The sequence below is a fragment of the Alexandromys fortis genome, unplaced genomic scaffold (genome assembly GCF_014885135.2).
Source record: "Alexandromys fortis isolate MF-2015 unplaced genomic scaffold, M_Fortis_MF-2015_v1.1 scaffold_218, whole genome shotgun sequence".
Classification (NCBI taxonomy): domain Eukaryota; kingdom Metazoa; phylum Chordata; class Mammalia; order Rodentia; family Cricetidae; genus Alexandromys; species Alexandromys fortis.
Genome location: NW_026068112.1, coordinates 1,839,100 through 1,851,357, shown reverse-complemented (window position 1 = coordinate 1,851,357; position 12,258 = coordinate 1,839,100). Strand labels below are relative to the sequence as shown.

Here is a 12,258-nt window from a genome sequence, read left to right as displayed (position 1 = left end):
CCAGAGGGAGAGAGCACTATTAGGAGGTGTGTTCTTGTTGGAGGAAGTAGGCTTTGAGGTCTCCTATGCTCAAGCCACGCCCAGTGTGGTTCTCCTGCTGCCTGCAGATCAACAGAACTCTCAGCTCCCTCTCCAGCACCATGTCTGAAACTCTGAACTGTAAGCAAGCCCCAGTTAAATGTTTTCCTTTCTAAGAGGTGCCGTGGTCATGATGTCTCACAGCAAATAAAACCCCAACTACGACAGATCCCTTTGAGAGACTAACAAAAATTTAAACCCAGCCTGGGCTATACAGTGTGTTCAAGGAAGCTTGGGCTTTTAAATTAAAAAGAAAAAAAATAGACACTAATTCACAAAACATGGCTTTTCATTTAAGTACACGAACACACAGTAATTGTCAACTCCTACACACAGCAATTACTATGAGTGGGACCCTACTGGGCTCTAGGCCAAGGACTTTACATGTGCTAACTCATTTAAGCCTAACAACAGCATGCAGTAGGCACCATGGTTCCAATTTTACAAACAGGTTCACAAGTGAAGAGTCTCGTCATACAACTACTCAGAGACAAATCCCAAGACCTGAGGCTCCCGTCTTGGCTTCTAACCAAGATGCTACATGGCATTCGTTCTAAGCAAACACACATTTGTTCTGAACACACACGGGGGGGGGGGGAGGAGCAGAGGTTCGAGGTCATCCTGACTACATACAAGTTTGAGGCTAGCCTGGACTATGAGACCCTGGAAGGGAAAAGAAAGTGGGGGAGGGGCATGAGGGCCTTTTTCCCCATATATTTCTGTGGTTTTGGGTTTACATGTGTGCACGTCTATTGTGTGTGTTCATGTAGGTGAGCGTGGAGGCCGAAGGTCAACCTCGGGTGTCACTCCTCAGTAGCTATTATTCTTTCTAGACAGGGTCTGTCCTTGACCTGGAGCTCACAGAGTAGGCTAGACTGCTGACCAGTGAAGTGTAGGGACCCTCCTGTCTCTCCCTCCCAGCATGGGGATTTCAAGGACCCCGCCACCAGGTCCTCAGTGTGCCCAGCAAGCAATTTACTGCCTGAGCCATCTCCCCAACCCCTCTCTGGAAATGTTGCCTAACACCTCCATAGTAAAATTATAGTGAGGAGAAGGGAAGCAAGGTCCTAAGGCTAGTCAGAAGTGAGCCATGTGAATCCCACCTGGCGTCCGCTCATCCTGCAAGCGCTCGTTCTCTGGACCCTGATTACAGTCTGTAGACCGCAGGTGACCATACCCACGCTGCTCAGTTTGGGCAGAGTAGGAGCTGTGTGAGGGCAATGCACAGGCACTCGGTGTATGGAGGCAGCATGGTACCCAGGCAGTCAAGGGAGGAGGGCGTCTAACAGACGGTCTACACAATCCTGGAGAGAGAGGCCCAGGGTTCTCTGCGGATGCTACAGAGCCACAGACCTCATCCCACAACTCCAAAACAGTGCCAAGGATGGAAACCCTAGGGCTCCTCTCTGCTTGCTGAGAACAGCTGTCCTCTGGAACTACAGTGATCACAGGGCTGTGTTCAGGCAGAAAAGACCTTTAGAAACCACCCCAAAGTGTTGGGTAGGATGGAGGATGGTCCCCTCTGGGGCCTCTGCAAGGCTACAGGGGAATTGGAGTCTTCTCGAGGGGCAAAAGCAGGACTAATCATAAGGTTAGCAGGCCTCTAACCTCATAAACACTCTCCGGAGAAGCCCAGCGACCTCCAATTACAACAGCCTCTGAGCCCTGTTCAAACAAACCTGCGGTGTGACTCACTCCTCAGAGCTGGGAGGGGGTAAACACATAGCTAAGGGCTTAGCAGATCAAGAGGCTCAGAGAAGTGATAGGAGATAAACGGGGGCCCCAGGGGTTCTCACACCACAAGCTTACTGAGTGGGAAAAGATCCATGGGAACAGCCCGCTTTCCTAGAACCCACTCTTCAGGCAGCTATGGAGCCACTAGTTCTGGGAGTGGGGAGGTCCGGGGTAAAATGCCTGGGTCAGAAAGGGAAAGGAAACAGAAATGGTCTCTGAGCTGAAAACCTCGAAGTCACCTTCACCTTGTACCCAACTCCTGCAGGCTGATGTAGTCTCCCAAGCTGCTGCTGCAGCGGCCATCTTAGCCACTGCCAGCCCCGTCTGTGGCTTGTCCAGCTTATGTCCACCTGAAAACTGAGAATGCCACCTTCTCCTAACACTGGTTCCTGAGAGGCCAACAAGAGGGAAGAGGACAGGATGGAATGGGATGGCTGGGTGCCCACACTCTCTCAGGGAAGGTCTCCAATTCACTGGGTGAGTAGGCTTAGTGTGCCTGGTCCTCCAGGAGACAGACTCCCTTCCCTCCTCCTCACAGGAAAATCAACAAAACAGGAGGGGAGCACCTCTCATCTGGCAGCCTACCCATAGCATGGACTGGACAAGCGCCACAGTGGGACTCACCCTGACTGGGGAAAGAAAATTTCTCATAATCTGGAGCCCCACACGGGTGCCTGGCAGTGACAGTATGGGACACCTGCCTCAAGTGCAGCCAGGCTGGGGAAAGGGGGACCCCCCAGACCGGATACACCAAAGGCTGAGGCTTCCCTGGTCTTGGACGCCTTGCCTTGTGATTGGTTTCCTGCTCTCACAGGCTTCTTTCATTCATCATCTCCACCCTGCTCTACCCACCCCACATTCTCCTCTCTTCCTGCTTCTGCTGCCCAGCCTAAAATCTGGGCCATCCGTCTTCCTGGCACACATCCATTCTCCCAACGAAGCCTGCCACCCCTAAGAAACAGGTGTTTCACAAGACTGCACCGTGACCCAAAGAGGCACATGCCATAATTACCAGCAGGCGGGGAAGCTCGTCCCACCCAATCTGAGCACTAGCCCTGGAACCGAAACCATCTGGTGCACGCTCCACCCCGGAGAAATGCGGGCAAGGTTGGTGCCACATGCCTACTGGTTAAGTAACCTTCTGCTCTCACATCTTCCCCTCCCAAACCAGGCAAGAAAGCCAAGCTCTCCCGGAATCCTTGTCGGGCTTGGGGACTCACTGAAAAGGTAGAGCTGGCAGCAAAAGGAGTAGGGAATGGTGTGAGGAGAAACTCACATTGAGAGTCTGGGGCAGGGGCAGGGGCCGGAAGAAATAGTCCCCAAACTTGAAAGATTCCTCCACCCAAGAGTTTCTTCCCCACCCAGGTGTCACGGAGACAGGACTTTCAGCATTTCAAAATTCGTCCCATTGGAGGAAGCACCAATGAGCACAGATCTTAAGTGGCTTCAAACTCACTATGTAGCCCAGGATGAACTTGTAATCTGCCTGCTTCTACCTCCCCAGTGCTGGGCCACCATGGCATGTTTATGTGGTTCCGGAAACTGAACCCAGGGACTTCATGCTGGGTGAGCACTCTAACAACAAAGTCATGCCCCTGGCCTCTCAATCCTCTTTGAAAATAAGAATACTCAAACAATTCCATTCCCAGGTATAAAAGGAAAATAAGTCTACATAAAGTTATAAAACTCCCTAGCACCAATACTTACAACAGCCGAAGACTAGAAAGAACCCAGAGGTCCGCCATTTATTCCATGATGAACACCCCACAGGATACCAGAGTTAACATGGAGCATCAGTCAGTGCTAAAGATGAACGAAGGCCTGCCGTGTCATGTGTGTATGAGCCTTTCAGCAGCACACAGTCAAAAGGAACACAGACTGCATGACTTCATTTATGGGAAATGTAAAAATGAATAGGAAATTCATAGGCAAACAGACTAGTAGTTGCCTGGGGTTGGAGAGACTCAGAGGAATGGGGAGTGAGTGGCTGCCAATAGATGAAGATTTCTTTATGAAGTGAGCAAAAGGCTCCAAAAGTGGTCCAGCAATGACCGTGTATCTCTGAATACACCAAAACCACAGAACTATATACCTTAAACTGGTGAACCGTTGGCATGATGGTTTTAATAAAGTTTATAAAATGGTTCAAATTCATGGTTCACTTACAATAAACCACACCCCAATTTTAAAAATATTTGTCTTTGTGTCACGTCCATGAGTATTTTACCTACATGGATATCTGCGTACCACACAAGTTCCTTTGGCCCACAGAGGCCAAAGGAGGGCATCAGATCCCCTGGAGCTGGAGTTACGGGTAATAGTGAGCTGCCCTGTGGGTGCTGGGAACTGAACCCAGGTCATCTATAGGAGGGGCCAGTGCTCTTAACTCTGAGCCATCTCTTACAGTCCAAGCATTGACTAAAGAAAAAGTAGGCTCAATCATTAAACTATTTTGGCTTCTGAAGTTTTACAGGAAGCATCTAATAGACAGTAAAGACAAAGGTTCATCCTACAGCAGATAAACAAGTTCCAAATCTTTCCAAGACCAAAAAAACCCCTCAAGTATAGTAGTATAGGCCTTTAACTCTGGAGCCCAGGAAGGAAAACCTGGGAGGACACAGGTGTGCATTCTCTCTCTGCGCGGCTCCTGCTGGACAGATAGGAAGTCAGACCTCCCACTCTTATAGCGTGAGTTTCCCCTTATAACCATAAAATATAATTGTTATTCTTGAGCTGGCCTGGCTATTTATTATACCAACCTAATTCGCAACAGATCTCTGTGGGTTAAAGGCTAGTCTGGTCTACAGAGCAAGTTCTAGGACAGAGAGGGCTAGAAAGAAAGAGAGCCTGTGTCAAAACAAGAAAAGAAATAAAGAAGGAAGGAAGAAGGGAGGGAGAAGGTTAGGGAAAGCACAGTATATAAGGAAGGGTAACACAGAGATAAGAAAAAATAGCCCAGAGTACACCAGCTCCCTTGGCCACGAGAAATGGAAAAATGAAAAGGGCCATTAACTCTCAATACCACTGTGAAGGCCAGCCCTGCTGACTAGCAAAAGTCACTCGACTCCACCTTGGGCCACCTGGTCTCCCTCCTACTCTTGGCTCCCTACACTGGCAGAGACCTGGAACATCAAGGAAAGGGAAAGGAACAGGTAAGAATAAGCAAATGTGGCTGTGCACACCTTTAATCCTAGAACCCAGGAGGCAGGGGCAGGTGGATCTCTAAGTTTGAGACCAGCCTGGTATACAGAGTGAGTTCCAAGACAGCAAGGGCTACAGAGAAATCCTGTCTCAAAAAACAAAAACAGAGGCCGGGCGGTGGTGGATGTTCTTAAAGTGAATATAAAGCCAGGCGGTGGTGGTGCACATCTTTAATCCCAGCACTTGGGAGGCAGAGGCAAGCGGATCTCTGTGCTGTGCGTTTGAGGCCAGCCTGGTCTACAAGAGCTAGTTCCAGGACAGGAACCAAAAGATACAGGGAAACCCTGTCTCAAAAAATCCAAAAAAAAAAAAAAAAAAAAAAAAACCACTCTGGTCTAAATAGCAAGCTCCAGATCAGTCAGGACTACACAGTAAAACCGTTCCAAACCAAAACCAAAAAAAAAAAAAAACAGGGCTGGAGAGATGGCTCAGAGGTTAAGAGCACTGGCTGCTCTTCCAGAGATCCTGAATTCAATTCCCATCAACCATATGGTGACTCACAACCATTTATAATGAGATCTGGTGCACTTTTCTGGTATGCGCCAGGCACACATGCAGACAGAACACTATATACACAATAATAAAAAATCTTTAAAAAAAAGTGAAGAAGAAGTACATGCCTATATGAAGAGATGAAAACTTGACCAAAGTCATACCAGGTGTGGTAGCACTTTGGAGACTGAGGCAGGAGGACCACAGCAAATCTGAGGCCATCCTGGGCTACCTTAGTTCTAGGTCAGCCTGGGTACAGTATGAGACCCTGCCTCAAAAAGGGAGTGGGGCGGAGGAAGTGGAGATGGTTCCATGGGTGAAATGCTTGCTGTACAAGCAGAGTACAGATCCCCAGAGACTGAGAAAGAAATCCTGATGTTAGCATCTGGCCTCTACGTATACCTGCACTCACATAGACACACACAATCCCATTTCCTCCACCCCTAGGCTTGGGTGCCCAGGCACAGTTAAAACAATTCAGTCCACACCAGTGGCAAACACAAAATAAGAGCTAACATCTGACCGCTTACCACGTGCCAAGCACTGTCTTTAATGTTTCATACACATTATCTTACTTAATCTCCATAATGGTCTTCTGAAAAGGCACAATTGCTGTCTCTTCTTACATATCAGGAAACTGAGAGTGAAGAAATTGATTACCGAAGTACTTAGTCAGACTTACAAAGTTGTGCTGCCTTTCTTTATTAATTATTTGTTTACTGTGAGACAAGTTCTCACAACCCAGGCTGGCCTTGAACTCCCTATGTACCAAGGATGACCTTGTACTTCTTATCTCCCTGACTAATTTTCTGAGTGCTGGGATTATATGCACGTGCACTACACCCAGTTTGTATAGCGCTGGTGATCCGATCCAGGGCCTTGTACATGCCAGGCAAGCAATCCAGCAGCCTCTCTTAACTGCAATGCTATTAATAGAAATCACAGGTTAACTAAAAACTGTGGTTACACTGCAATCACAAGAAAGGGCTGTCTAAAAAATAGGAGACTATTAATCTTCTTATAATTCCTACAAGTCAACAGATATTTAAAACTGATAGAAAACAAACAAAACCAGGAGGCACAGCTCTGTGGTGGAGCACTTGCTTAGTACTCACAAGTTCCCACGTCCAATTCTCTGTACCTCTAGTGTTTTCTTGGTAGGTATTGGGGGTAGTTGGGCTGGGGGTGTAGCTCAACTAGAAGAAAGCTTGCCTGGCATGTCCAAAGTCCTGGTTTTGACCCCCCCCCCCCGCACTACATAAACCAGGCATGTTGTCAAATGATTGTAACCTTAGCATCCAGGAGGTGAAGGCAAGAAGGAAGATCGGAAGTTTAAGGACATCATTATTGGGTTTGAGGACACCCCAAGTACAAGCAACTCTGAGGAAAGGGGGAGGGAGGAAGAAGAGGAAAAGGAGCTAACTAAATGGCTTAGCAAAGAGGTGTCTGATGCGGAACCTGACAAGACCCACATGGCAGGAGAGAACTGATTTCCCTGTCTCCTGACCTCCACACATGCGCCATGGCAGATTCCCACTCCTGCCTAAGCAAATGAATGAACGTAATTTTCAAAACAGAAAAAAAAAATAACTATAAGCATTTTATTTAGAAACAGAGGTTCGCACCAGACAAAACAGGTAAGAGTTGAAACTGGCCACTTTCTATGTAGCAGAACTTAAAGTAGAGAAGAACTGTATTTTTTCAAAACCCATCTGATATTAGTTTCATTTTATAAATCACATACGAGAGCAGGCTAAAACCCCAGCACTTGGGAGGTGGACAAAGGAGGACCAGGAACTTTCATGTTAGCTTAGGGTGCATGAGACCTTGCCTCAAAATGCCAGAAACCAAAAATAAAAAAAAATGTAAGATATTCTTTAAATATTATTTATTGATTTTATATGTATAAATGGTTTTCCTTCATGTATGTATGTAAACCACACATGCCTGGTGCCCATTAGAAAAGGGCACGTGATCCCTTGGAACTGAAGTTGTGGGTGGTGGTAAGCCACACACTACATGGGTGTTGAGAATCAAATCAACTAGAGCTCTGAACTACGAAGCCATCTCTCTATCCCGCATAGTCTTTTCATTTTAAAGGTCAAGGGGGGGGGGGGGGGCTGGAGAGATGGCTCAGCTGTTAAAGACTAGGCCTGCAACTAAAAATATAAAAAAGTCAAAGAGAGGGAGGGAGTGAGGAAGACAGCAGGGGCGGAGGGAGGAAGGCAGGCAGGCACCCATGCCGGGTCTAAGGCACGAACAAGTTCTTTACCCGCAGCCTCCGTGTCCTCCACTGGTGACAGCATGTGGGTTTTGCACCCCATCCTTCACTGGGCAATCTTGTAAAGCTGCCAGCCCAGGAGCCCTGCTCTGTCCTAGTTAGGGAGAATGCCAGAAAACAATGGCTCCCTGGATCTCAGAAGAACGGCAGAAGGGCCTAAGACAGCTGGAACCACCCAGAAGAAGAAAGCATCCATGTTCCTGTCCAGGAATCCCTTCGTTCAGACTTTCTAAGCTCTCCTTTACCTCTGTGCACCGTTCTTTCTTTCCTAATAAGTTCCTCTCAATGCAGCTAGGTGACTGTATTGTTTAGTAGCTAGGTCATTGTATTGTTTACTATAAGCAAAGGAAGGCAGTGGAAATGTCTAATGAGTTTGGTAATCATTTGTATTTTTTATGCCAATATAATTTACCAAGGACACTTTCAAACATTTTTAACATCAAAATATATTTTATAACTCGACACAGTGGGCTGCACCTTTAATCCCTTCAGACTCACATATAACTGAAGCAACATTTTTGTCCAAAGCCTACTCTTGCCAACAACACTCTAGGGATGTCAGCTCCTTTTTTTTTTAATGCTGTTTCTCTTCCACTATATATTTTTTTTGTTTTGTTTTGTTTTGAGACAAGGTCTTGCAAGCTATGTAGTCATAACTGGCCTGATTCACTATGTAGACCAGGCTGGCCTCAAATTCCCAGAGGTCCATCTGTTTCTGTGTTTCAAGTTCCAAGATTAAAGGCATGTACCACTATGCCCAGCCTTACCTCTATGTTCTTGTTTATTTGCTTAGTAACAGGAATATAGACAGCTTATTAAGGAAGAGAAAGGCACTCTCAAAAACACATAGGTGGGGTACTGTACCGGAATGGACGGAAGCTCAAAAGCTTTCTGCCCCACTATGTTGATTTCAGACCCACTAGCGGCTAAAGGCTCTGAAAGACTGTGCCTTTACAAATGTCCAGCCAGAACAGCACTACAGTGTGTTAACTGTACTTTCTCATCAAAGTGTGAAGCATGGGAGACACATGGTCCCAGGATTCTGACTCCAACTGTCTACACTCCCAAATCCTGGGGGCCTGTTTTCCTGATGGGGGTGGGGTCAGTTAGTCAAATGCTTGCCTGGCATGCCCACAGCCCTGGGTTCGACCCCAGCACCACAAACGGCAGGCATCCGTTGACTCATTTATTTACTCATACCTTTTGCATCCTCACTGAGCACCGTTCAATGGTATGAGTCCACGACAGGTTCCCAGGAACTGACCAGGGCCATAAATTGTATCTGCAGATTGGCTCAGTCAGAGGCGAGGAATCCAGGACAAACCCTGTCTCCTGACTGATTGATTGTTTACCATTTGTCCTTCCTCCTCAAGAACCCAGGAATGTTTCCAAGAGCAAATCAAGGCAAGGGTTTCTTCATTCCCAGCTCTAGAGCAAAGTGAGTCTCGAGTCTAGCCTGTCTCCTCCGTGATACAAAGCTCTCTAGTCAGCTCTAAACGTACCTAAACCCAGAACTAATTCCTTGCTATTCTCCATCTCTGCTCTCTGTCCCACAAAACAAGCAACAAAAGTATCAAGGGACAGCAGCAGGTCCTTCTGTGTTCTGGTTCGCTCTATAGGAAGTGGGTCTTTTTCTACATCAAGCAAAGAGACGCCCATGACCCCTCACTCTTCTTCATTCCACATTCTTTCCCTGACTCAACCATTCCAAAACAGCAAAAGCATGGAGAACTTGAGATTGGTTGGCTGTTGGTTTTGTTTTTTCCATTTGGTCAGCATCTCTTACCTGGAAGGAAAGGCTGGGTTTGGGCAGTGTCAAGACTTGTAATGTGGCAGAAACATTCATACTTCTAGGCAAAAATGTCAAGGGGACGGTGAGCAGACTTCAGTGATCAGCTGTATTCTAAACTTCAAATGAGCACCTATTCCACAACTATCCTTTGAAGAAGAGCCATAATCCAGCTGTGGCTGGGTTAGCTTTGCCTCAGGGACATGCTGAGACAGGCAGAAGCAAAGGAATCAGATGGGGGGGGGGGTTTCACCTTGGCTCTCATTTCACTCTCCCACAATAGCTTGGAAATAAATTAATTAGCACAGATCTACGGTGTATTTGGATCCCCCAGCAACGCCTAGAAACATTCAGCATCAAATTACCGGCCTTTCCCTCTGGAGAGAGAAAAATCATGCGGTCAGCTGAGGGTGCTGGGTGGGGAGGGCATAGGGGAACAGGGAAAACTGGCTTGCTCTGGAGAACGCTCACCTCTGCCTCTCTCTCTCGCTCTCTCGCTCTCTCGCTCTCTCGCTCTCTCGCTCTGTCTCAAGACATCCCTTTCATCCCCTCCCGGGGCTTGGCAATTGGACACGGAAGCAAAACCCAGGAAGCTACTGGTTGGTCGAAAGAGGGAGGGGATCATTAAAGCAAGATGAAAAAATAAGAAATTCGAAAGAGGTGACAGTCACACGGAAAGCTCTATCCATCCTCTTAGCGAAAGGTAGAATCTCTGACCAATTCCGGAGTTGCCTGAAATCAGCCGGCCATCCCACGCTCTCGCCTCTTAGTTCCCTGCCCTAGCATTTCACCCTCTGCCTCATTTTTCTAGTTAAAGGATCACCTGAAGCACCATAAAAGTCTTTGAAGGGCTTCTGAGGTCATCGGGACACACGGACAAGCCTAACCCTCCTGGACCGGCACAGTGTCCGAAACGGCGCAGGAATTCGGTCCCTTAAGCGTCTCCCACGACCCAATCCAGCTGCCCACGAGACACCTAAGTAAAGCGCCCGGTCCCAGGGCCGGGGCTGCAGTGTCCTCGCCAAGGGCAGGTACCCCTCAGCCGGGAGCCGCCAGGGTTTCGTCCCGCATCTCCCACGCCACCGTCCGCCGCAAGGCAAAGGAAGAAAGTGCACGGGGCGACGCGGGCCTGACCGCACCAAGCCGGGCGTCAGGTGAGGCACGGGAGCGGCGGGACTGGACAGCCACGGTGCCGAGGCGGGAAGGTGGGGTGAGCGAGACGACCTACCGCGGTCTGGCCCTCCGGGTGCACGTCCACTAAGGTACACCAGTTCCGCGTCCCGTTCATCTTTCCGCGGAGGTCGCACGGGAGTCCTCAACTCCGAGGTCCGGCGGCAACTGGGCGGGCACGCACGGAACCGCCCCCTGGTATAGGCGCGTCGGGGGCGGGACTGGAGCTGGGCCACGCCCAACGCGGTATTTGTCAATGGGTTGAGCGGAAGAGAGGGGGCGGTGCCAAGAGGCTTCAGGTCTCGCCTACTAGTGCTTTCGCAGATTTACAAAAAGGTGGGGCTTGGGAGTGAAGGCAGGGTGGCCGCTGGGTACGAGGAGGTGGTGAGTACGAGAGTCTGAGGTGGAATCTCAGCATTCTTCGTTAGTCTTGTCTCCTTTCAGTTCTCCAGGATCGGTGCAGGGAAAGAATCTGTCTGGCCCTCTGTAAAAGTGAGTTGGGGCAGGCACATGCTTCTATGGTCTCTCCTCTCTCTAAACGTAAGCCAGCCTGTAGAGTTTTTAGAGCTGAGTAAATCTTTCCTCTGTGGCAAATAGGTAGGCAAGCACCAAGGGCCAGCTCACCAGGACTAGTCTAAGCCAGTTTGGCAGGTGCTTTTCCCTGGCAAGCCGCCCAGGCCGGAGTCAAAGCCAGCTAAGCTCTGGGTGGGGCTTGTTTTCCAGAAGCTACCCTTATATGGTGGGGAGAGGCGGGACAAATCGCCTTAAAAGGAATTTGCGCCCTAGAGAAAAGATGAGTCTCAACAGCCCCAGAGGCATTTGCTTCTTTTGAGGACTGAACGCTGGTAGATGGCAATCCCACTGACTGATCCAGAGGGGCAGGCCGTGTGTAAAGGCTGACCAGCTTGAGTAGGCAGACCTACTACAGCTACAATCCATTCGTTTTGGTGAACAGCTGGCTCCTTCAAGTGAATTGGAATTGGACTCTGAGTCACTGGATGGTAAGAAATGGATGCAAAGCTCTATACCTGAAAGATAAAAGCTGGGGCTATCAGTGACCCAGGACAAGAGAAAAACCTGGTTCTGGTCTCTTCTCTACCCCTCAAAGGCACTTGTGGCAGTTTGGTGTGAAAGTCCCCCATGGGCTGTCATTTGACACTTGGTTCCCAGTTGAAGGCACTGTTTGGGAGGGTGAGGAAGTGTAGTCTTTCTGGAGGAATTATATCACTGGGGCAGGCTTTGAGAGTTCAAAGACTTCCACACCATTCCCAGTTTGCTCTCTATTTTCCTGTGTGTGTATGTGAGCAATCAACTTCCTGCCTGCCTGCCACTGCCTGCCATCATGATGGTGACACTCTTATCCTTCTTGAACCCTAAGTCCAAATAAACACTTCTCTGTCTAGGTTGCCTTGTGGTGTCTGGTCACAGCAATGGAAAGTAGCCACTGCAGTGTTCCTTGTTCTTCCCAGAGGTTGTTAGGAAAGAGTACTTCTTTTAAATAGTCCATGTTTCC

General features: G+C 48.5%; 1 protein-coding gene across 2 annotated transcripts in view; it reads right to left on the bottom strand.

Annotated features, from left to right (window-relative positions):
- Tuft1 (tuftelin 1) overlaps positions 1-10,941 on the bottom strand; it is a 43,627-nt gene extending 32,686 nt beyond the window's left edge. The window contains exon 1 of one of the 2 annotated variants that reach the window (XM_050124561.1): positions 10,804-10,941. In XM_050124561.1, the coding sequence (XP_049980518.1) occupies positions 10,804-10,863 (60 nt within the window). In that variant the 5' untranslated portion in view covers positions 10,864-10,941. The remainder of the gene's footprint in view (positions 1-10,803) is intronic. The other variant, XM_050124560.1, reaches the window with a different exon arrangement.
- Between the last annotated feature and the right edge of the window lie 1,317 nt (positions 10,942-12,258).